Here is a 26,482-nt window from a genome sequence, read left to right as displayed (position 1 = left end):
AAGTCATATCAAACTGCTGTGTTCTCCCATGGAAAGACAACATAATCCCCCTGCCTCAGTGACATCTTTATTTATTTTCCAACTTCTGGCACTCAAGGCGAATTACATTTCAGTATTTCCTTATCCCAAGAGAGCTTCTAATCTAAGTTTTCTTCATGAGGCAATGGAGGGACCCTGAGGCCCAGGGTCATAAGGAGTGGCAGTGGGATTTGAACCGTGGCTTGCTGTACTAATCACTAGAAAGTAGCTAGATATAGAACCTCCATTTGCCCTGCCATATGGAGCTAAACACAAGGCTGTAGAACGGGCTCGATATTCAGCTGTATCCGGCTAAGTTACAAGGGATATTCAGTGGCTGCTGAATATCCATGCACAAATTGCTGCTTAGCCGGATTAGTTATATCTGGCTAAGGGGGTCATTTATCAAAGTGCTATATGGTGTTTTTGCATGCAATGATTTGTGCAATGTTCTCTCAACCTAGCTTGATGGACTCTCTACCAGGGTAACATCAAGCTAGGTTGAGAGAACATTGCACAAATCTCATCTTTGGGTGAGTTTCCTCACTCTGAAGGTCATCAAATCTTCACAAGAGAGCACTGTTCTGTTCGTATGTCTCACTTTGAATGTCAAAGTGGCCCCTAACCCCTACACTAATACCTAAACCTCACCTCGAGTTACTAGGTGGGCCTCCCATAGAGATATAAATACCTATCTAGTGTGAGGACATTATGGCTGGTCTCTCTCTCTCTCTGTTACTGTAATTTGCACTTCACATAGGTATTAGTGATAAACTGCCTATTACCATAAAGCACATCACATGCAATATTTAGTGCATTTTGATAAATCGAGGCCTAAGTTAGACAGTTGTATGGCTGATCTAACTTAACTGGATAAGAGGAGATATGATACAGACCTTCAGATATCTGAAAGGTTTTAATGATGCACAATTGTCAAACCTTTTCCGTTGGAAAGAAATCAATAGAACTTAGAAATCAATAGAACTAGAGGTCATGAAATGAAACTCCAGGGAGGATGACTCAGAACCAAGATCAGGAAATATTTCTTCACAAAGAGGGTGGCCTGGAATGCTCTTCCAGAGGAAGAGGTGAAGATGAAAACAGTGGCATGGGATAAACACTGTGGATCACTATTGGCTAGAGGATGGAAATGAAGAAAAAGGTTTATGGGGGTAACTGAGGGTAACTTGCTGGGGTGGCAGTAGTCTTAATGAATAACAGGCCGATACAGTAACCTGCCCTTGGACACGCGTTTTCCCTTACCCCTTATTCAGTAAGGGGCGGAAAACGCACGTCCAACCCACGGAACCTAATAGCCCCCTCAACATGCAAATGCATGTTGATGGCCCTATTAGGTATCTCTCTCTCTCTCTCTCTCTCAAAAAGTTACTGTAATTTGCACTTCACATAGGTAGTGAAGTGCACTTCACATAGGTAGTAAAATGTGCAGCCAAGCTGCACATTTTACTGTAAGAAATTAGCGCCTACCCAAAGGTAGGCGCTAGTTTTTGCCGGCACCGGGAAAGTGCACAGAAAAGCAGTAAAAACTGCTTTTCTGTGCACCCTCCAACTTAATATCATGGCGATATTAAGTTGGAGGTCCTGAAGGGTAAAAAAAAGGAAAAAAAAATTAAAAATGGGCCGGCGACTGTCAGGTCGAAAACTCACGCTCCTCCTTGTGGGAGTCACTATCACTGTTGCCCCTAAGAAACCACCAAACACCTCAATATCATAACAACATTATTCCAAATGAGGTCTCACCAGAGACTTATACAGTTGCAGCATCACCTCTTTTTTCTGTTGACCCTTCCTCTCCTATGCACCCAAGCATCTTTCTGGCTTATGCTATGGCTTTATCCAGCTGGTTGGTCACCTTAAGATCATCAGATACATTCACTCCCAGATCATATTCTTCTTTTATGCTTGGAAGAATTTCACCCCTAATAAGATACTGCTCCTCAGTTTTTTACAGCCCAACTGTATGACTCTGCATTTTTTAGCATTAAATCTATATGCAGAAATTGAACTCATAACCTTGGGTGTTCAAGACCAGGGGATCCTACAGCTGAGCCACAGGGACTCTGAGGCATCCAAATAATACTTAGTGAGAATGCCTTAACTACATACTACTTGTTATGCTTTTCAGGACTTCAATTCAAACATTTCCTTTTTGTCCTTTTGCAGGTTTGAATGCAATAACTGTGAGGTTGGAGAGCAGTGTGGTGTAATTATGCATGGCAGTGCTGTCACTTTCTGTGAACCATATGGCCCAAGAGAACTGGTAAGTTGATATTTTAAAACTTGTAAGGGTCATGGGATACTTAGTTTTTAGAATTAAGATCTTATCTGTAGATTACTGAAAGATAGCTTTCTTTATATAAGATAACATAAGAAATACCATATTGGGTCAGACCAAGGTCCATCAAGCCTAGCAGCAACCTGTCTCTGACAGTGGCCAATCCGGGTTACTAGGAAGAACTCAGCAGATCCCAAAATGTAGATCTATTTCTTGGGCCCGATACTGAAAGTGCGTTTAACGCTGGATAGCCAGATAAGTCACGTATCCAGCTATATTTTAGCTGGCCATTTTGTGTGCAGGCAGTGGGCAGATCTGGACGGTGCTACATATAACTTAACCAGATAAATAGTGATATTCATTCTTATCTGGTTGAGTTAATCTGATGTTAGATCAGCCATAGAGCTAATCTAACTTATCCAGATTTAACTTATCCGGCTAAGAAGTGTCTTGACCAGGAATATTCAGCGGCATAGCCATGCCGCTGAATATCCCTTATAACTTAATTTATTTATTTATTTATTTAGTTAGTTAGTTATTTAGAAATTTTTATATACCGGTATTAGTTGTGGACAATATATTGGTTTACATTACACACAAAAAGCTTGGAAATTACATGATAACAGGGGAACAATGAACTGGGAGGGGGTAACAAGGAACAGTTATGAAGAAAAGATAAACAAAAACAACTGGTACCTCAATATGAGGAATGCATATACCACCATGTAGTGAACATCATGTGGTAAAGTCTATTCTGGATAGGCTTGTTTGAATAGAAAAGTTTTAAATTTCTTTTTGAATTTGCTCACACAGGGTTCGAGGCACAGGTTGGGTGGCAGGGTGTTCCAAAGGGTGGGATCAGCAATCGAGAGGGCATGGTCACGTACAAAAGAGAGGTGGGCTATTTTCAGTGAGGGCACGAGAATGGTACCTTTGTTGGCAGTTCTGGTAGGGCGGGTACACTGGGGAGCAGAGAAAGGAAGGTCTAACATTTAGAGTTGTGGACGTGAATGGCTTTATGCACTATGGTCAAGGTTTTATAGTGAATGCGGGAGGGGATGGGGAGCCAGTGTAGGTCTCTGAGGATGGGAGTGATGTGATCAAGTTTGCGGGAATTTGCGATGAGTCTTGCAGTGTCGTTTTGTAACATTTGCAGTGGTTTTATCGTGGAGTATGGGAGCCCTAGGAGGAGAGCATTACAGTAATCAAGTTTGGAAGAGATGGTGGCTTGGATTACTGTGCGGAAGTCTTGGGTGTGTAAGAGGGGTCTAAGTTTTTTAAATAGTTGAGTTTGAAGAAGCCAGATTTGAGTATAGAGTTGACATAGTTCTTCATGCTTAATTGGTGATCAATGAGAACTCCAAGATCCCTCACAAATGGTTGCGCTGAAAGGGGGTTGGGTTTGGGGGTGTTGGACAGTAGGGGTGAGGGGGAAGAGTGGGGGGAGATAAGCAGGAGTTCCGTTTTGTTCGTATTGAGGGCAAGATGGAGGTTGGTGAGCAGGGCGTTGATAGCTGTGAGGCAGTTTTCCCAGTGCTCTAGGGCGTCAGAAATGGAGTTGTGTATAGAGATGATGATCTGGACATCATCAGCGTAGAGAAAGAACTTAAGTTTGAGATCAGAGAGGAGTTGGCAGAGGGGGTTGAGGTAGACGTTTAAGAGGGTGGAGGAGAGTGATGAACGTTGGGGGACTCCTTGTTATAAAGGCTGTGGGGCGGATGTGGAATTACCAATTTGAACGGAGAATTTTCTGTTTGAGAGGTAGGATTTGAACCAGGCCAAGGCAAGGCCTGAAATGCCGATGCTTTCTAGGCGTGTTAGTAGGTGCTGGTGGCTAATAGTGTCAAAAGCTGCCGAAATATCGAGGAGGGCGAGGAGGTAGCTGTGGCCTTGGCCCATACCTCTGAGGAGGTGGTCTGATAGGGAGAGGAGTAGCGATTCAGTATTGAAGTGTTTGCGGAAACCAAATTGAGATGCATGGAGGATCGCATGATTTTCAAGATAGTCCATAAGTTGTGAGTTAACAACTCTTTCCATCAGCTTGGCAATGAAAGGGAGGTTGGAGATTGGGCGGAAGTTGGAGGGGTCTTTTGGGTCAAGGGAGGGTTTCTTAAGGAGGGGTTTGACTACGGCGTGTTTGAGTATGTCTGGGACAGACCCATGGGCGAGTGAGCAGTTGATGATGTCTGTTATAGCTCTAACTATGGTGTTGGGGATGGCAAGTAAGGCTTTGGAGGGAATGGTGTCATTGGGATGAGTGGAGGGTTTGAGTTTTTTGAGGATGTTTTCGACTTCTTTGGTGGAGGTAGAGTCGAGGATGGTCATTGTGGGTTGGGCAGGTGTGGGGAGGGCAGGTGGGGTGAGGGGGGGGCTGTTAGAAGAGGGGGGGAATCTCTGAAGGAGAGTTGTGATTTTGCTGTGGAAGTAGTTGGCCAGTTCTTCACATTTGGATGATGCATCAGAGTCTGGAATGGTGGGAGGGATAGGAGTGGTAAGACTTGAAACAAAGGAGAAGAGCACTTTGGGGTTGTATCTATAGTCGTGGATTTTTTTGGCGAAAAAGTCATGCTTGTGTTGTTGGGTGGAGAGTCTGTAGCTGTGTAGAGCTGTTTTGTAGATGGAGGCGTGTTGGGGGGTCAGGTCCCTACGCCATTGTCTCTCCTTTTGCCTGAGAGTATTTTTTAGGGTTTTAAGTTCTGGTGTGTACCATGGCTTTGTGGGTTTTGAGGTGGCTCTTATGACTTGCTTGGAGACTGGGCAAAGTCTATCAGCGATGTCTCCTGTAAGGTTCTTCCAGGATGCTAGAGCTGTGTCGGGATCAGAGCAGGTTAGACTGGATAAGGAGGAGGATAGTGCGTTTGCTAGATCGTCACTGGGGCAAGATTTTCTAGATATTATGGTAGTGCAGTGGGTATTGTTGCAGGTGGGGGGGGATGTTGATGGACAGAAGGCTTTCTATTAGGTGATAGTCAGACCAGGGGACTGGGGTGCAAGTGGGGTGGTGGGTGGAAAGGACGTCAGAGTTGATAAACATCAGGTCTAATGTGTGTCCGGCTTTGTGTGTGGGAGATGCTATGATAAGCTGGATAAGTCATATCCGACTAAGTTACTTACCTGCCAGAGCTGGATATCGGGCTCCATGTTATTTACGCCAAGGGATAACAGCTTTCTTTAGTCTACCTGGCTAATAATGTTTTATGAATTTTTCCTCAAGGAACTTATCCAAACCTCCTTTTAAACTCAGCCACCTTGCAAGTTTCATAGCTTTCTTAGTCCTTCTGCTTCTACTTCCCCTCGGGAAATTTCCTTTCCCTGAGTTTTTCTTGTTGTCACATTTCTTGTCGTCATCCTGTCATAACTGCTGCTTTCCGTGTAGGAGCCGGGGGAAAGGGAGGGGATGACACTGTAGCGGGTCTCTGACAGGTTTGTTAGAGCAGCGCCCGAAAGTCTTGATACAGATAATGGAGAAAAGCGTTAACGTAGGGAGCAATGAGGAAGGCTGCAGCCATGACGCTGAGACCGAGAAAAGCGTGTCACTAAGACCGCATTATGTTTCATTACAATGGCACTAAGTGTGTGTGGGGGGGGGGGGGGAAAGAATAGTCAGTTCGACACCCAGCCGATGTTTCGCTTCTGCTTCTTCAGGAGCTTACAAACTTGAACCTCTCCCGCCAATTTTTAAAGGGACTCTGCTTCTTCAGGAGCTTGCATACTTAATTCTTGCCCGTCATTGGGCAGTAAATGATTATGAGAAGAGATCGCTTTAAAAATTTTGACGGGCAAGAATTAAGTATGCAAGCTCCTGAAGAAGCAGAGTCCCTTTAAAAATTGGCGGGAGAGGTTCAAGTTTGTAAGCTCCTGAAGAAGCAGAAGCGAAACATCGGCCGGGTGTCGAGCTGACTCTTCTTTGCCCACAGGATAATTTAAAAATTAAAAATGTCTTAAAAAAAGCAAAATTATAAAAATTGAACATTATTTAGAAATTTGGTTTAACTGCATTTGACCGTACATGATGAGAAGTCCGGACGGCTCCCTTTAAAAACTGTGGGGTTGCGCGTCGCCAGGCTTGCCGATACGGTCAATTTACTAAAAAAAAAATTATACATAAAGCTTTCAATGAGTTTTGGGGTTATGTGAGCATATAGAAAATAGTTGTTTTGGTTTTTCCTTTTTTTGGTGATTAAATATATTAGATGGAAGAACAGTAGCTCCTGTATTTATTCAATTTTTCAATAGTGTACAGAAGTTAGCACATACACACAAAAGTAGGTGCACCTACAGTTACACCTGTAAGTTTGAAAATTAAAACATGTGCATAAATGCAAACCTTTCCCCAACTCTGCCCCCACAAATGCCTTCAGTCAGGACACACGAGCATAAGTTTATCTAGAAAATGGATGAGCAATTTAAAAATAGACATTTCTGCAGGTAAAACACTTGTTACATGCAGGAATGCTCTTGAAAGTTATCCTCCCTGAGAGTAATTTTCAAAGAGACTTCTGTAGGTAAAACGGTGTTTTATGCACAAAAATGGCCTTTTACAAAATTGCTCAGCTGTAAACTTATGTACATATGTTGTGTTCACATGACCAGAGGGGTGAGGTTGGGGAGCAGTATTGACTTACGCACGTGTTTTTTGGATTTTAAAAAGCATGCACATTAATCGTCTCCAAAAAATTCTTCATATAATTTAGCAGGGGTAAGTGTGTGCGATAAATTTGGTGAAATTATTTTCAAAGCATACTTATTTGTGTAAGACTGTGTTGAAAATTGGTATAATGTGCGCACGTATTTGACGGTTGACTTATGCACAGTATTACAAAATTACCCCTTTAAAACATAAAGATGAGTAGTTTTGCAGGCATTCAGTGATTACATCATTTTAATAATAAACTATATCAAAAATTTATATCTTTAATCATGCTCCATTGTTGAACAAAAACTTTAAAAATGTTAAGAAATATGTGTAGATATTGAATGTTAGAGCAATTATTGGAAGATTTAGTTGTCAAAAAGTGCAGGCCAATTTATTCTCAGTAATATAATCTAATTAAATGCTGCATGACTGCCTCTTTGGTGATAGATTAGTGTGATTTATTGAAGATATGAGTCTCAGAACATTGATAAATTGAAGAGTTTCCTGCTCAGGGTACAGCTCACAAAACAGATTTAATTGAATCTAAATTAAAATATTACCTAAAAGTCTAGCTTTATCAAATGCTACTCTTTAGCAAGAAAATATTCCTGATGCTATAGCAATCTTAACAGAAAAAAAAGACTGATCAAATGCATACATACGATAAGATATTACTAGAAAAAATATATATAATACTAGGGGCTGTGCCCCTGCTCACTTCACTTCCAAACCCCGCCAATGGACTCTCCACTCTAGACTCCTAGGTGGAAAGTGCAAGGAATGGCAGGGTGAGGAAAGTGACTTTAATGAAAGGAAGGGCGGGGCAAGAGATAGAGAATTCTCGGCTTCCTTCCTCCTTTTTCCCCCCCTTGACTGTTAAGGGATTGCCCAAAAAAAGAGAGAGTGGCAATTGCATCAAAAAATGTGTATATATTATTGGTATTTTGTACTTGCTCTGTTGGGGGTGAAGGAATGTGTGTGTGTGGCCGGGGCACTCAGTGGGAAGGCGTAGGGAAGGGTGTGGGTCAGAAAGCTTACAAAGGGTGTGTGAAAGGGGAGGAGGAGAGTGACTGTATGTATACAGTGGTGTAGGTGGTAGGTGTTATTGGGTTGCCGTGTGGTCTGAGTGGGGGGTGCATGTGCACTTTTTCATTCTTGCACTCTCCATGTTCTCCCACTACCCCTCTCCTCCCCGCCTGTGTGGGGATGGAGTGTGTGTGTTGTGGATGTAAGTGGGGGATGTGTAAGTGGTATTAAGAGAGGGGGGTGTGTGTGTGTATTGGAAGGGAACCTACCCCCATTTTCTGCCCACCCTCTCTCCCTCTCCTTCCCCATGCCAGTTTGAGGGTGCAAGTGTGTAATCTTTCTCCCTCTCTCCCACGGCACTCTCCACTTTTCCCCCTAACCCGTTCCCCTTCCTCTCCCATGTGCATGTGTGCAATAGAGAGGGGTGTGTATGTGTTGTGGGGAGGCGAGACAGATGGTTGTGTGTTGAAGGATGTATTCTTTCCCTCTTGCAATCTTGATTTCTTCCTTCACCTCCTGTGTGTGTGTTTGTGTGTGTGATATCAGAGGCTGGTGTGAGTGGTATCAGGGGTGAATTGGGAGGTGTGCATATCAAAGGTGAGCTGTGTGTGTGTGTGTGTGTGTGCATATGCTCCCTCTCACATTCTTCACTTTCCCCTGTTCCTACTCTCCCTTCACCCCTCTTCCCTCATGTATGTGTGTGGGGGGAAGGGGATGAATTGGCAGGGAAAGGGGGAGATGAGTGTGTGTGTGTGTGTGTGTGTTTGAGTGGGGAGCTGTAGAGGAGAAACTGAGGAGTGTGATGAGGTGTATAAATGGGTTGAGTGGATGAGGTTGCGTACTTCTCCCTTGTTCTCCTCCACTTCTCCCTTTTCACTATCCACTTTCTCTCTTGTTCCACTCCTTTTCCTGAGTATGTGCATGTGGGTGGGGTGGGAGCTGTATATTGGGGAGGGAGATTAGTTGGGTGAGGCAGAACACTCTCCTCCCCCAACTCCTTTCACTCTTATGTATGTGTGTGCAGAGTGGGGACATGGAGAGCAGATGGGGGCTGAGTTTGTCTGGGGAGTTGGTGGTATAAGGTTTTATGTGCATGCATGTGTACACAGGGGAGTGTATGTATGCAGGGTCTGTGTGTGCATGTGCCCTCAGGAGGGTGTGTGTGTGTGTGTGCAAGTGTATGTGGGGGTGTGTGTTTGCACGTGGGAATTCTGTGTGTGAGTATGTGTGTGTGCGCGCACACGGGGGAGTGTGTGCGTGTGTGCAAGCCAGTGCAGGGGAATACGTGTGTGCGCATGCATGTGGGGGGAATGTGGGTGCGCGTGGGAGAGTGTGTGTGCATATGTGTGCATGAGCGGGGAAGAGGGGGATTGTTGCACATGTGCACATGTGGGGGAGAGGAAGGTTGCGGTGTGTGCATGCGGGGGAGTATGAGTGTGTGCAGGCTAGTGCAGTCATGCGCACGCTAGAGTGTGTGTGTATGTGTGCGCAGGGGAGTGTGTGCATGTGCATGCATGTGTGGGGGAAAGGAGAGTTGTGGCACATGCGCGCATGTGGGGGAGAGGAAAAGTAGGGAATATGTGTAGGGGCGACAGTGGGGGAGTAGTTTGTTGGGGGGAAATCTTTGCAATCTCCCCTGCTCACTGCTCTCCCCCTTCAGCCCCCTTCATCAGTGCCTCTCACTCTCCCACTACTCCCTCCTCCAGCCCTCTCTCCCCACTCTCATCCCCCCCTACACTTTTCCTCCCCCACTCTCCCCCTCCCTCCCCTCCTCACTCTCCCCTGTCCCTCCCCTCTACACTCCTTCACCTCCTCCACCCCCTCCCATTCCCTCCCCTCACTCACATACTTCCCCACCCCAGTAATCTCCTCCTCCAACCCCCTTCACCCACTCTACTCTCCCCTACCCATCTCTCCCCCTCCAACATCTACTATCTCCCTCATCCTCTGCTCCCCTCCTCCATCTACTCTCCCCTTTTCTCTCCCCTCCAACATCTATTCTGGCCCTCCTCTCTTCTCACTCCTCCCTCGCCTTGTCCCCTCCCACCTTTTGCTCCGAGGTCATCTCTCCTCCCTTCTCTTTGGTGCTGCCAATGCCTCCTTTTTTTTGTTTTAGTTTGTTTTTTTTGTGCTGGTGGGGGCCTGGGAATCTCCACCAGCTGTTCTGTTGCGTTCCTCCCTGGCTGCTTGCAGCCTCTCCCTCTGTTCCAGATGAGGCCGTTACATCGCATATGAGCAGTTGTGATGCAATGATTGATTACCCAGCGCCCCCAACATTTTTATAGCATGGAGAAACAAACCCAAAGTTTACAGAGAATAATTTTTTTTTGCTTTGAAAATAGCTTGTCAAATATAGTTTTGGTACTGTTGCTGTATTAATGCTTTATAAGCAGAAGCTAAGAATCCAAAAGCAAAAACGTTAAGAGAGCAGCCACATTCAGGAAAATCCAGTTTGGGGTAGAAAGCTACATACAGAAAACCATTTAGAAGTCTTATCTCCTTCTCTCTCCCCCAATCCTCTGTGGTATGTAGTACATGTGAATAGTGTACTAGAATCCTTCATCTAACCAGCATTAACTGCCAAATGATAGCTCTTCCCTGCTTGTTTGTCATGTTATTATGTTCAGCCAGCCATGAGGACACCAAGACAAAATAGGCATACAGTACCTCAGTGCCAAGCAATTCACAGCCATTCATTAATATAAAAGGAGGGATAATGGGGTGGATTCTCACACTCCAGCAGCCAGCACCTGGATATAAAGCCCCCTCCAGCTGCCTGACTCCCAAGCATTTATTTGTATAGCCTCACTGTAGTTATTTACTGAAGATATTTTACAGGGCTTCTGCCCAGAGTGACCATAAGATATCCTCAAACAAAATGAGCACCATACGAACAAACTGTAGTCGCACTTGGAAACCTTTGATTTGAGCTGACCCTTGAGAGATTTTTTTTTTTTTTTTGTAGCAGGCAGCTGAAGCAAGCCACTGGCTTGGAGGATATGGAGGAGCGCGCTGTTCTTCTTTTTTTTAATTTACGGAGAACACGTGATGAAGAAAGCTTTCAAAGATTTTGATAAGTGATCTTTGAAAACAAAGAGAATGTGAGGGCGACCGAGCAAATAACCTTGGCTGGAGCAGAAAGCCACACTGACTCCAGCCTTTTCAAAAGCACTTTCACTTTATTCACATTCAGGCCGATACAGGAAGTATCGCGGGAAAATGGGCGCTCAGGGCAGATGAAATTTAATGTGGATAAGTGCAAGGTGATGCATTTAGGGAAAAATAACCCATGCTATAATTACACAATGTTGGGTTCCATATTAGGTGCTACAACCCAAGAAAGAGATCTAGGTGTCATAGTGGATAACACACTGAAATCGTCGGTGCAGTGTGCTGCGGCAGTCGAAAAAGCAAACAGAATGTTGGGAATTATTAGAAAAGGAATGGTGAATAAAACGGAAAATGTCATAGTGCCTCTGTATCATTCCATGGTGAGACCGCACCTTGAATACTGTGTACAATTCTGGTTGCCGCATCTCAAAAAAGATATAATTGCGATGGAGAAGGTACAGAGAAGGGCTACCAAAATGATAAGGGGAATGGAACAACTCCCCTATGAGAAAAGACTTAAGAGGTTAGGACTTTTCAGCTTGGAGAAGAGACGACTGAGGGGGGGATATGATAGAGGTGTTTAAAATCATGAGAGGTCTAGAACGGGTAGATGTGAATTGGTTATTTACTCTTTCGGATAGTAGAAAGACTAGGGGGCACTCCATGAAGTTAGCATGGGGCACATTTAAAACTAATCGGAGAAAGTTCTTTTTTACTCAACGCACAATTAAACTTTGGAATTTGTTGCCAGAGAATGTGGTTAGTGCAGTTAGTATAGCTGTGTTTAAAAAAGGATTGGATCAGTTCTTGGAGGAGAAGTCCATTACCTGCTATTAAGTTCACTTAGAGAATAGCCACTGCCATTAGCAATGGTTACATGGAATAGACTTAGTTTTTGGGTACTTGCCAGGTTCTTATGGCCTGGATTGGCCACTGTTGGAAACAGGATGCTGGGCTTGATGGACCCTTGGTCTGACCCAGTATGGCATTTTCTTATGTTCTTATGCGCGTAAATCGCCTTAAGCACCGGGCCTATTTTATAAAGGCCTGGCGACGAGCGTAAAGCCCCGGGACGTGTTTAAGTCCCGGGGCTTTGCAAAAAGGGGCAAGGCGGGGGCCAGAGGCCTCCGACACAGCGGCCATTTGCCGCTGTGTTGGAGGATCGCGTGCCAGCAGGCTGCCGGTGCGCAAAGTTTGATAAGAATTTTTGAGGGGGTTAGAGTAGGGCTAGGGGGGGAAAGGTTAGGAGAAGGGGTGGGAAGGTTAGGTTAGGGGGAACGGGGGAAGCCCGTTGGTGCAAGGTGCACTAGTGTGCACTAGTGTGCACCCCCTTGTGTGTACCGATCCCCGATTTATAACTTGCGCGCACCAAAGTTATAAAATTGGGCATACATGTGCGCGTGCCGGGTAGTGCGCGCACATGTTTGCCCGCGTGCAGGTCTTAAAATCTACCCCTCGGTATTTAGCACCCGCTTTCCTAACGAGCGCCCAGCCACCTCTCCTGGGCGCGTGATACCATTTTTAAATGAGGGGTTGCGCTAAAAAAGGAATCGCTAGGGACAATAGCGTGCCCCTAGCACCTCCTTAGCAGCGGAAGCCCAGCAGAGATGGCTGTCACCGGGTTTGGAAAACGGACGCTCATAAAATTGAGTCTGTTTCCCTAACCTGGCCCGCTGGCACACTTTTTTTATTTTTTACTTTTGGTTCCTCTGATTTAATATCACCACGATATTAAGTCAGAGGATGTACAGAAAAGCAGTATTTTCAGGCTGCTCAGAAATTAATAACTGCTCTTGGCCTCCTGAATCCAGCTGGGCTTGCACTCTTATCCTGCCCCAGCTGGTCCCACCCTCCAGACTCTCCCCTGCCCACAGAGCTGTCTCCCTCTGTGGGGAGTTAAGGAGGACCAGGCATCTAGCCTAGTCCTATACACACAAAAAGGGGAAAAACAGGGTCACTCTGTCACATACCCCCTCCCTTCAGCTTGGACCCATTGGTCCGAGTGTTACTACTCTCTCCTGGATCCCATCCAGGGAAGTACCACACACCCCACTCCCCTTCATCTGGCCTTCCACCAGCTAGGCTTGGGGATGGGGATCTAGGGTCATATTCACCCCCACACATTAGGGTTATCCCAGTGTCCACCCACAGTCTTTTATCTGAATCCATCTGTAGCTCTGGGTTCCACTTCCATTTTAGCAGGTCTCCTTGGACTGTGGGACTTCTAGTGAGTATTATTCACTCATCTCTGCACTGACTTGTGCCTCCTCTGCACTGTCACGATCAGCGTCCTTTGGTGACTCCACCATGGCTCTCGCTGACTGCTAGTCAGTGCCACACATTGGCTCCTCTTTCTGGGGTCTCTACGGTCCCTTTCTCAGGGTTCTCTGTAATCCCTCCTTCTGGGCTCTCAGCCACTCCTCTGTTTGAGCACTCTACAGCAGCACCTGCATCTGGTTTCTCTGTAACCCCTCTCACTGGGGTCCCTACACTTCCTTTCTCCAGACTCTTCATGGCCCCACCTTCTGGGTTCTCCATGGCAGCGCTGCCATCTAGTTTCCCTGTAGCCCCTCTCGCTGGGGACTCCATGCCCTCTTTGGCCTCTTCAACTGGCCTGTTGGCAGTGTCTCTCTCAGGTTCCTCCATGCTGCCTTCCTCTGGCCATTCCTTTCTCTGGGCATCAATGGCATCTGGGAGTGGCTTTGCTGGCCTTTCCAACTGCCACACTTCCAGTCTCAGTTTTCTCTCTCTTCAACTTGAACAGTAAGAATGACTGCCTGCCTTTGCAGTACACTTCCCATTCCTACAGGTTTGGTCAGAACAGATTTACAGGAGCTGCCTCTCCTGGAGACGCAGTGGCCTCCTGAACCCAGCTGGGCTTACACACTTATCCTGCCCCAGCTGGTCCTGCCCCCCGGACTCTCCCCTTCCCCTAGGGTCCCGCCCACAGAGCTCTGTCCCTCCTTGGGAGTTAAGGTGGACCAGGCATATAGCCTGGTCCTGCACACACAAAAAGGGGAAAACAGGGTCACTTCGTCCAAGAGAACAATAAAATATTAATCTTGGCTCTTCTAACTAGCCAATAAATATAAATGTGTAAAATAAAGCTAAGGCTTCTAAAACAGAGATAGGGAGAGAAGATAGCCAAATTGAGCCATGTTGTCCTAATGGAGGAATGACCATCTCCGTACCTCAGGGGCCACAAACAGGCCTGGTTTTTAGGATATCCATAATGAATATGCACGAGATAGATTTGCATGCAGTGGAGAGAGTGCCTGCAAATCTATCTCATGCATATTCATTGTAGATATCCTCAAAACCTGTTTGTGGCCCTTGAGCAGCAGAGCTGGCCAACTCTTTCCTAATGGAAAACAACTATTCTGATATTAAATCGCAGGAGTGTCCAGGTAAGCTAAAGCACCTTTGTTCTGAAAGATGCCTCTTTATTTTACATGGTTGAAATTCTGACCAGACAAAAAATGTTCATGGTCTTGTTATAACAAATTAAGAGAAATTAGTGGCAGTACTGGAATTTACAGAATATTAAACCAAGAATGTTCATAATGGGCTCCATGTACCCATATTCTTTTTTTGTCTCAAAGATCACATAGTGAGAGAAAACAAAAGTAGCTATTTTGTCCTAGCCTGAAAATATACTTTTGGAGTATGGAAGAGAAGATGTTACCCTAGATCAGGGGTAGCCAACTCCGGTCCTTAAGAGCCATAAACAGGTCTGGTTTTCAATAAATATGCATGAAATTGATTTGCATACAACAGAGGCAATGCATGCAAATCTATCTCATGCATATTCATTGTGGATATCCTGAAAACCAGATTGTTTTTGGTTCTTGAGGACTGGAGTTGTCCACCCCTGCCCCAGATGCTCCATTTGAAGTCCTCCACGTTGCCAGTAGACTGTTTCAAAAACAGATTCGGTCTCATTTACATGCACCTTTAATTTGCCTCTAGCAGCATTCGGATCCAAATATATTTCCTTCTTGAAGCTGGTGTAAGTACATTCTGGAGTGCTGCCACAGTTCTGCAGCTCCCAAGAGAGTGATTTTGACACTTTTAAAACATTTAGACATATATGAAAAATAGGACAGCTAGCTGAATGAAAAGATAGCACCCCTTAGACAAGTTTTAATAAACATCCTCTAATTTTAAAAACAATGTCTAAAAGATCCTATGCAAAAGTCATTTTTTAGAGAGCCAGTGCTGCATTTCCTCTTACAGATTGAAGAATTGCTTTTAAAAAATGTTTTAGTATACCCTAATGGCTAGAGTCTCATTACAAACATGCACACCATCTCTCTTATCCTAATTGAAATCTAGTTTTTCTCACATTCATGTTTTTATTCCTTCTCTCTCTCTCTCTCATGCCCAATCAGATGATGTCACACTATCACAATTTAAATAGAAAATCTATTTATTGCTTTCCAGTTTGCAGTCAGGCACTGTAAGCCTTCATTGGTTTTCCCCCCTGTTTTGTCCTTGTAACCTCTACTCCTTAGCCTGGTTATCACAATAATAGTCCTTGACCATGAACTGTGGTTCTCTTTGAAGCCTGATACAGGTGTGCTCTGTACCAGCCAGCAGGTGTCATAGTAGAGTGACAGCCAGGGTTACTTCTCTCCATTGGGGCTCTGGACACTGTCTCCACTCATTCATAGCCCCAGGACCAGGAAGGGGTTCTGGAATTCAGTCTGAGTCTCCTGCACAGTTGCATGTAGCACCTGCTGCTGGGCTATTAGACTGGCCCGCATACTCCATTTACTTTTTTTCACAAATCCAACTCTCATCTTAATCAAAACAGTGTGCACATGTGTACAAATATAACAGTCATAAAAATAAAAGCCAGGTAGATATCACAATCACAGCGATGCGCGCATGTTATAAAATTGGCTACTCGCGCGCACATGCGCGCCCAATTTTATATTGGTGCACTCGGGTGCCAACACGTGCGCAAGGTGGGGGATTTGTTTTAAATGTGCGGTGCCGCGATTGGCCCTTTCCCCAATTCCCTCCCAGTCCACTCCAATAAAGGAGTGGACTGAGAGGGAACTTCCCAAACCCCCTACCTATCCTTCCTCCCTTTTCCTCTCTCCTCCCCAACCCCTGAACCCCACCTACCTACCCTACATTTTTTTGTTTTACAACTTACCTGCTCCTCCGAACAGAAGTAAGTTGCGAGCGTCAGCCAGCTACCTAATGGTGCTGTCCTGGCTGGACCCCCTCCTGGCCCCCCCTTTTTAAAAGCCTGGCACTTTCGTGCATACCAGGAAATACATGCGTGGTTGGGCTGCTTGGAAAATGCGCTCGGCGCACGCAGCCCAGCCCCGCATATATCTCCCAGGATTTGTGTGTGCGCCGGGCTTTTTAAATCGGCCCCTCAGCAAATAGCCACTGCTTATTACCAGCATTAGTAGCATGAAATATTTTTAATGTTTGGTTACCTGTCAGGTACTTATAACTTGGAAACAGGATGCTGGACTTGATGGACCCTCGCTCTGATCTAGTATGGCAATTTCTTAAAATCCTTATTTGGCTAGGTTTTCCCTGGACTACAGAGATATCAGAAGACCCAGGCAATACTGTGACAGTGCACAGCTACATTAGCACATGACTCATCCTTACTGAGTACTCATAATGTGCACGTGGCCATGTCTTTACTGTACAAATTACTGCATACAGATTTCATTCATAACCCTCCCTCACACCTCATACACAGCACATGCAGTTACAAATGCACCACAAACCAAAAATGTGAAATAAATCTCCACTTGTAGGTTTAACACTTTACAATGTAGAAAAAATTTTTAACCCACTGAATTTAAGTGAAAAACACCTGTGGAAATATATGAGAGATGGACAGTGGAAATTTCATATATTCATTAATCAAGGTACCATACCGATTACCCAATAGTCAATAGATTATAATCATTAACTACCCACCAGCCACCCTTGTTTGTTAGTTGCAATTCCACAAAAAAAAGTTTTAGAACAAAAAATGTTTGCATATAAAATGCACACTCTCTGTATTTCCTTAAATGATATCACTATATGTTCGGCTGCAATGGTCTTCTTCCAAAATGGCATTTGTAACCCACTTAATTCAGTGGGTTATAAATACACATGCACATACACAAAATGGACACAATAGTTCTTTCTGGCATATGAGCATGTGCCACAAACAATATTTGATTTCTCACTTGCAGCTGAACACACACATACAAGTATTTAAATAATCGATATAACATCATGAGTCAGTATGCCTTCTCTACCCAGTTTCAAATGTTGATGTGATCAGAAATGTGACTCTGCATATCTAAAAAGGAATAGTATCATTCATGCATATTTTAATGAGGCTGTTAATATATTTTGTGATTTGGAACAAAGTTTACTCTAAAAACCCATATGTTGGGGCTTTATACTTTTTTTGCAAGCTATGCAGTACCTTTTATTCAGTAAACTTGCTGAATAGCTTTTGACCATAAATTTTTCTAAATCCCAAATCTGGATGAATCATTTCCTTTGTTTTTGCTGTTTGTGGATGACAGTATTCATTTCCTAATACCAACAAGTAAACCTATTTCGGTTACATATTCTTATTTTAGCAAATTGTTTTGACACTGAAGTAATAGTGATATTCTGTGTGTTTTCACCTCCAACGCCTGAAAAGCTGTTGACTTCATATCCCCTGCTGCCGGTGGTACTAAATATACTTAATGTTAATGATGTGATAAGATGAGCAAAATCAATTATAAGATACAAGAGACAGAACCATGGTTCAAGAGAACAGTAAACATCACATTACCCCTTGCTCTGTGATACAGAAAATTTTGAGACAAGGCTTTGCATTACATCTGTGACCTGAACAATGAAGAAAGCTTATATGTAACCAGAGAACAGGATTTGCCTTCTCTGCAACAACTTTATTTTAGATACGTGGTCAGAATAAAAATCATAAATGCCTCGAACTGTAAGAAAGCATATTAGCAAGAAGTGCATTATGTAAAAACAATTAATCTTTTATATAAAGGCTACAGAGATGAAAAAAAATGATATCCCAACCTGGAGGGTATAGCGCTAGGTCATGATTCAGGCCAGAACCTCCAGAGGGCTGTAGCAGAAGATCAGCAGAGGGAAAGTAAGAAAGACAATATATTGGAAGAAGTAAGGAGAGGAGGAGGAGGCTAATGAAAAGAATGAGTATTGAAAGAAGAAGAAAACACCTCAAGTAATAGATCATGACGAAAGGCAAGCAGTAAGAAAGAGAGGGTCAGTGATAAGGGGGATGGATAAAGAGGTGAAGAGTAGAGGTGTGCATTCATTTTTAATGAAATGGAATCTGACAACGAAATGGGATTCCCGAAAAATGAAGAAAAATCCCTGAAATTTTGTGGAAATTGTTATTTTGTTTTACTGTGCACTAACCGGACTTACTGCAAGTAACTCTGTATTACAGTGCACCAACAATTGTTAGTGTGCACAGTAACAATTTCCGTTAGTTCATACTGCACAATAATGTGCACAATAAACACCACCTCAGTGGGCACCTTGGCAACAGAAATAACTAACAAGAAGACAGCCAATGGGAATACAGATTCATAACTGTTGTCAACAAACTGCTCCCTTGAATGACTAAAAGTTTCAATTTAATAACATTTTCTGTTACTTCGCACTAACAGTTGTTAGTGCACAGTACTACTGAGTTACTGTGCACTGACTGGAAATATTGTATAGTACACATTAATGTGAAATTACTGCGCACTAACAGTTGTTAGTGCACTGTAAAATAGAGTTCCTGTGCACTAACAGGAATTATTGCGCAGTACGATTTGTGCCCGACTGAGCACCTATATCCACAACCGAGTGGCCAAGTAGGCAGCCAGCAGAGCGCTTATATCGGTGCTCCGAGCGGCAAAGATTTGTGATTAGTTAGGCACCTTTGTGAGTGCATGAGCATTCAGATTCGCACCTAGCTGAGCACCTATCTAGGCGCAAATCATTTCCATAATTTATTTTTCTAATATCCTGTGGAAGCGCCAACACCTGTTTTGCCGTGGTTCTTAATCGGCCCCTAAATTCATTAGTCTGCACTAATTCCTAGTTGGCGTGCACTACTGGGAACACAGTGCACACTAAGGAACACTAATGAACATGCTCAATGTAGTGCGCACTAAGTCCTAGTTAGCACTCATTAACCAGGAGTTAGTGCGCACTAACTCTAAAATTGAAAAACAATGAAATAAAACCGTCCTGACCCATTTTACCCACGAAATGGCCCTAAACATGAAATGACCCGAAAACAAATCGAAAAAAAAAACCATACTGCACATCCCTAGTGAAAAGGAACAGTAGACTAGAGGGGTCATTTTTTAATCCTTTCACTTCATATTTATTGTATAATTCTGTCAGATGCCTTATAAGATAGGGTATTGCAGCTCACTGTTGCAATTCACCCACATTTTTTTGTGGTCTATGGAGAGTGAATATAGAGTAAAATAACCCAAATGGCAAGCATCATAAAAGCAGATATCGAGGAGGTATTTGGCAAAAGAAGAAAATACTCATCATGGTCTGAACAAAGATATTCTGAGCAGTTATAGAATTGTTAAATAGTAGTAGAAGTAGTAGATAGAAAGCAACTGCCATGGATGTTCCATTAATGCCCTCTACTCTGACCACAGACTCCTGCTTACAAATAACAGTTTGCCCAAATATATTTATTCCTTTTTTAAACTTTTGGGAATCTAGGTTAAAGATCTTCTTCCACCAGGTAGCTCTTTTCCTGTGGGAGCAATTTTTTTTACAATATTAAAGCTTTTTTACACTTGTGGAAAATAGAAAACCCAGCTAGAAGAAGCTTTTGTACTGGCTAATTTTAAAACAAGCAACTATACTCACCCTGAAACTGCTGAGAGCGGCCCAGGACGCCATCAACACGCTCCCGCAGCTGGGATGCTGCCGTCTTCGCAATGCCAATGAGTGCGGCCCCACATGTCACTTTGCTGCTCCTGTCCCAGAACCTCCTAAGGCACATGCGTGCACACAACGCCCTCTCTTAAAGGTTCCACAGCAGGAAAGTCCCTGAAGTGCCCTTTTATGATGTCATCCAGTCCTTTCTATATAAGGTCTCCTCAGATGACTCACTGGTGCCTCAGCAATGGGTGTCCTGCCTTGCAGTACATGTTGTTTGTGTGTTCCTGGTTCCTGTACTCCTGCATTCCTGAATCCAACCTTGCCTCGTCTAGCCTTGCCTCATCCAGCCATGTCTTCTCCATCATCTCTCGTCCAACCCACCTTGTCCTAGCTCACCTTGTCCTCTTGTCCATCTTGTCCAGTGTCTCTGTGTGTCTTCATCCATCTTGGCTTGACTCTCTGGATCTTGACCTCTTGCTTGAATCTGAACCAATGCCTGGACCTGACCTTGACCTGTCTCTGACCTGCTGCCTGCCCTAACCCCGGTGTGCCTTTGGACTATAGTTCTCTTTACCAGCCTAGGGAACTGCCTAAGTCCTGCTAACCACCACAACCCAAGAGCTTAACCTGCGGGGGAGGCAGCTGATATAGGTGAAGCTCCAGACTTTCCCACTACTGGGCACGTTCGCCAGCTGCCAGCGGCCTAAGCTTGAGGCTGTGTCAATTACGCTGCAGCACAAAGGGCTCACACACCCACCACCCTTCACAGTACACAGCACTACACAAAACACATCATACAAAACCTGACAACACTAGATATAGAATGTTAACTTACAAAACAGAAAATAAAATTCGAACAAAAATTAAATCCTTGGTCTCCTTGTAGGTTGCAAGGATGGTGTGAGGGGAAATAAAGAGCCTGGCCCAGTTTTGACTAGTGTCTGCCCTGAGCCACAGGATGGGTCCTTTTCACTAGCAGCTAAGTAAACCAAGAAGGCATGCATAACTGCTTTCAGCCCAGATTTACAATCCCGCCCCTGGGAACTTGGATTGGTCCTCAGAGGTTCATAAGGAATCACTGGGGCTATCCTGGTGTTCCTGGCTTCTTGAGGGCTGTAAGCCATGCAACTGTGAGCACTGTGAAACCGCTGTTATAGAGTACATTTTGGGTTAATAAAGGAGAAGAGAACCTGTTGTCTTTTCTGTTATAAATAAATGCTGCAGTGCTCAAGGAAATACCTGTATCTCATGTCCTGTAGTTAGTAACATGACAGATGGTAAGGATGGTGGGGGCATGGTTGAATCCCTTCCACCCTTTCCCTCTGTTGTTGCTCCTGAGAGACTCTGTAGCTCCTCCCCTTGTGCTTCTGTAAAATAGTTTAGTAAATCCTGTGGTAGTTTTCCCTGCATTGCAAATGCCACGTTAAACAGAAGGCTATTTATCATCCCTATTAAAGAGAGTTTCCATAAAGCCTCTGATGAAAAAGCTGAACCTAGACCCTTGTGATTTTGACAATTACCATCCTATTCCTTCAATTCATTTTATGGCTAAGGTAATTGAAGTTGCAGTTCTAAAACCGCTTCGATACTTTATAAACCAGTATAATGTTTTGGACCTATAACAGTAGTCTTACTGTATTAGCCAGGTGTTTTGATGTCTTACCAAACAGAATGACAGAAGTGCTATGGCCAAATAAGATGTGTTTTTTATGTCTTTTACTCTTATGTTCTTAGGTCTTGATTATTTTCATTTTATTGTTCTCATTTTGTTTTATGAGGTAGTATTTTATTATTATTATTATTATTATTATTATTAAGGTCCATATTCAGATACAGTCCGGCTAGCAAAGTTAGGTGGATAAATTTATCTGGCTAAATTTGGAGGTATATTCAGTAGTGAAACCGAACTTTTGAATATAGCCAGCTAACTGTGGCCGCCTAACTTTAGGGCAGCTCTTCAGCCCGACCAGACTTGGTCAGCTTAACTTAACTGGCTAACTTAACTCCTCCCAGTTATGCCCCTGGAACGCCCCTAACTTAGCCAGCTAAATTCTAGCCACCCAACATAATAGGCAGCTAGAATTTAGCTAGATATGTGTCCAAATATTCATTAACTAACTTCTGAGTTGGCCAGCTAAATGATTTTGAATATGGGCCTCTTTGTTTCTAAGATTATGTAAATAATTTTGTAAACCGCTTAGGAATTTTGATAGGTGGTCTATACATTTTAAAATAAATATCAATTTGATTTTCGGCTTAAGTATAATACAGAGACATTAATGATTTCTGACTTGGATATTTTCAAGCGTGGTCTTAATACTGGTTCTGAGTTTATGCTTATCTTGTTATATCAGTAATGTTTGATATGCTAGACCATGCTATATTATTATTGTAATGTCATGAAATCGGTATCACAGGAACAGTGCATGCATGGTTTCAATCTTACTTTTTGATCGTCTGCAACAACTATAATATGTTTTTCTCACAATAGTTTTCTTTATCAGCAGAGGTGTTACAAGGGTCTGTCTTGTCAGCGACATTATTTAACATCTGTTAGCGCAATCTGTAAGCTGCTTTCAAGACTGGGTGTATATTATTGAATATATGTAGATAATATTTGGTTTTTCTTTCCTATTGTGTCGAATGCTAAGACCATGTTAGGGCTACTGAATATTTATTTGCAGGTTGTCAAGAGTTAGCTTCTTGCAAATAAACTAGCCCTTATAGGAAAGACTGAAATTACTAGAATAAGTTGATTGGTGTCACCTACATTTCCATCTACATTTCAGTTTGCTGGATGTAATATCCCAGTTTCAATGTAATTGCGAAATTTGGGGGTTGTCTTTGATTCCAGCCTTTCTTTCCGTGCTCAAGTAAAGGCAGTGGTATGCAATTCCTTTTCTAAGATTCCTGTGTTTTGTAAGATCAAACTGTTTTTGGAGCTTTATAACTTTCGTACAGTTCTTCATGTTCCAGTTCTTACAAGTCTTGATTATTGTAATATTACTTATCGTGGGCAGCCTTCCTCAACCTTGAAAGCATTGCAGGATATTCAAAACTCTGCTGTGTGGATCTAGTTGTTTCGACATATCCATCTAACTAGCAGGGTATATTATGTCTAACTGGCTAACTTTAGGACAGCCCTTTGGGCCGACCAGAGTCAACTGCATTGGTTAAGCAACTAACTCCAAATATTGGAATTAACCGCATAACTTATGCAGCTAACTCTGGGCCGCCCCTGGACTGTCCTCTTCTTATCCGGCTAAATTCTAGCTGGATAAACTAGAATTTAGCTGGATAAGAGCTAAATATAGCCGGGTAAATCATTTAGACTGATAACTATTATGTTGAACTCACACTAGGACAAGGTATATTTGGAGAGCTAAGAAGGAAAGTCCAAAAAAAGGAAACACAGAAGGAGCACAAAGACAATCCTCTCCAATATAAATAGCAATGCTTCTTCATTCTCTTCCTGCCTCATATTTACTATGCTCCTGCTGAATGCTCAATCTCTTCTTAAAAAAAATACCACTAATTAACGATCTTCTAGACTAGAGGACATCAACCCCGCGATCTGCTGCATAGTTGAAACCTGGCTGAATGACAAAGACAACGTGCTATTAAACCAAATATACACTAGACTCCTAGGATACGTCTTCTGGAATCTTTGGTCTTTAATAAACAAATGAAGAACCCAGTCTCCATCAGAATCAAGAACAAAAATGACTACCAAAGTAATTGGTTTATGGCTCACCCTCATCTTTTTCCAAGGTTTGTGTTAAATTCAAAAAAATAAATGAGAATGCAGTCTCAGGAGTTTTAGCACCATCCTCCTTTTTCACAAATGGAGGCAAGTAATATGTCCTAGATATAGGTGGATGGGACTGTTCTGGAATCATTAAAATTTCCAATATATATTTCTGAAGCATGTTGATAGGTGTAAGAGAAAGTGATTTTGGAACTTTTATAAGGCACAATATAACTTATCTACATGCTCCAAGTTTTCAATCTTCCAATGTAATTGAGTATTTTCATGAACCAAAAGGTTCTCTACTTCTTAATACTTTTGCAAAGAGGTTTCAACCACAACTAAATGTTGGTCTATATCCAGAACTTTATTTTCAACAGATTGAAATGTTTCCACTCTTTGAAGTGAAGGAGAAGACTTTCATGTTCCACTAGCTTTCCAGTGTTCTTCAAGATGAATTACTGGATGCTTCTAAAGTGAGTCCCTAAATGGAAGTTTAGGCAAACTTTTTCTTCTGAAACCATTGCAGAAGTATTCCCTTGTTTCAGTATCTTATGTTTATTGCTGGCAGTTACTGGAACCATTGTCTGCAACCTTGAAATTCCATCTCCCACTTTGCTAGAGAAAGATGCTTTTTATGATTCCTAGTTGACCTGAGAGTGAAGCTTCCTTCCTCAAATCAACTGCTCTGTCAAACACCCGTAGCCCTGGGAGCAACCACATCATCCAAGTGTGCCTGGAGTGCTCATTTAGATGCCTGCCCCCTCGGGATCTACCAGCATAGATTGAATCCTGGGGCTCATGAGAATTTGGCCTCCAAGAGGGCTGACGGCTCTCCTTCCCTCACATGCCTTCCAATGGAGTCTCACTGGGAGATGCTGGTATTCAAATAACAAACCTGTCTATTGGGCTGCTTAACTGCTGAGGACCCAGAGCCACAGGAAGCACCCAGTTCTTCCATTTATACTTTATTCCCATTATTTACTCTCTCAGATAATAGAAGGACTAGGAGGCACTCCATGAAGAGGGCAAGTAGCTCATTTTAAATGATTCAAAGAAAATTCTTTTTCACTCAGTGCATAGTTAAGCTCTGGAATTCATTGCCAGAAGATGTGGTTACAGCAGTTAGTATAACTGGGTTTCAAAAAGGTTTGGATATGTTCCTAGAGGAAAAATCCATAAACTGCTTGAGATTTATTTAATGTTTAGGTACTTGCCAGGTACTTGTGACTTGGATTGGCCACTGTTGGAAACAGGATACTAGGCTTGGTGGACCCTTGGTCTGACTCAGTATGGCAATTCTTATGTTATTATGGTCACAATATTGATGGACTACAAGAAAAAGAAAAGGAACAAATTAATCAAACAAGTATGGTCTTCTAAACTGATGCAATCTAGCTCCCCTTTATGGATTCTCTTAAAGTGGCCTTCATTGTCAGCCTACTTTCAGTGGGGATGTTGGACTAAGCCACTCCACTGCTTTAGCAAAACAGACCGATCCTTAGCCATGTGGTCCACTACATAGCCGCCATTTCTCAGGCTTTTTGGGAATCAGACCAAGTTCAACTAGCAGAGAATAGTCTTATGCATATCTGCTAAGGTGAACGGACAGTGTTAGAGTACACTGCAAAGTTTTGTTGCTGTGCCATGGATCTGGATTGGAATGAACCAGCACTTCAGGCTCATTATAGAAGGGATGTTGCAAGTCACTATAAAGGATGTGGCAAGGCTGGACTTTCTGGGGAGCTTGAAGCCTCTAATCACTCTTTATGTCCAAATTGATAGACCCTGTACTGAATAGAACCAGGAAAAAAAGCAAGAAGACCCTAATCCCGAGAGAAGTGTGTCACCCTTTGGTAGGCAATGACTTCTGGGCACGTCCATGATTACTGACAGCATGAGGCGTCTGCTGTCAGTAGAGGGAAAGTAAAGATATCATTGAGAAGGCCTTGGCTTATATTATCAGCTTGCGGGGCACCAACAAGTTAGTTTTTCTAATCAGCCAGAGACTCATCAAAGCACCCAAGGGGGAAGCGGACAGTCCTGATTCCAGTAAAAATGAGGAGTATGAGATAAGCAGCGATAATTCCACTTGGATAAAGCTCAAACCTCCCATATGACACTTCTTTTTTTTAAATGACTGTTTAATATGACATCAGAGGAGGTCATTACAAAAAAAATGTACAAATGGTAGAACAACATAAGTATAGAAATCACAAGCAAGATTGTCATAATAAACCTAATTCACTAACTTCACCTACATAGCTCTTTGTAAAACTATGGTAATGTGCGTTTCTGTGCCCTTTCCATTCCCCACACTCATATACTCATCCATACTTTTTCATATATAGCCCCACTTCCACTGTACCACTGCTTATAAGAGCTCCATCTGTACTACATTTAACCCAAAGCCAAACAGACTGACTACATTAATCATATAGCCTGCTGCAGCCTGACTTCTTCAGCAAAAAGACATTAAATCATCAACATCTTAGAAACCATTTGAATTTGTGAGATAATGATTCAAGAGTCCACTGGGTTTCAGTTTGGCAAATTTATAATAAAAGGCTTCCAAAGGGAAATACATTTTTTTAAATCTTCAACAGTTCCCTGTTGGCATACCAATTTCTCAAGTTGAAAGATCTCCAACATTAATCTTTGCCATTGATCTATATTGGGCCCTGTTTCCTCTAACCATTTGATGAGTATACATTTCCTAGCT

General features: G+C 43.1%; 1 protein-coding gene across 1 annotated transcript in view; it reads left to right on the top strand.

The window, feature by feature from the left end:
- The window catches only part of RELN (reelin), a 699,179-nt gene that overhangs the window by 276,709 nt on the left and 395,988 nt on the right, over positions 1–26,482 (top strand). Inside the window, exon 7 of the mRNA XM_029615599.1 lies at positions 2,203–2,299. Within this exon, the coding sequence (XP_029471459.1) occupies positions 2,203–2,299 (97 nt within the window). The remainder of the gene's footprint in view (positions 1–2,202; positions 2,300–26,482) is intronic.

This window comes from Rhinatrema bivittatum, chromosome 9, assembly GCF_901001135.1.
Source record: "Rhinatrema bivittatum chromosome 9, aRhiBiv1.1, whole genome shotgun sequence".
NCBI lineage: Eukaryota > Metazoa > Chordata > Amphibia > Gymnophiona > Rhinatrematidae > Rhinatrema > Rhinatrema bivittatum.
Note: the sequence above shows the minus strand (reverse complement) of the source record. Positions and strands in the feature narration are given on the sequence as shown.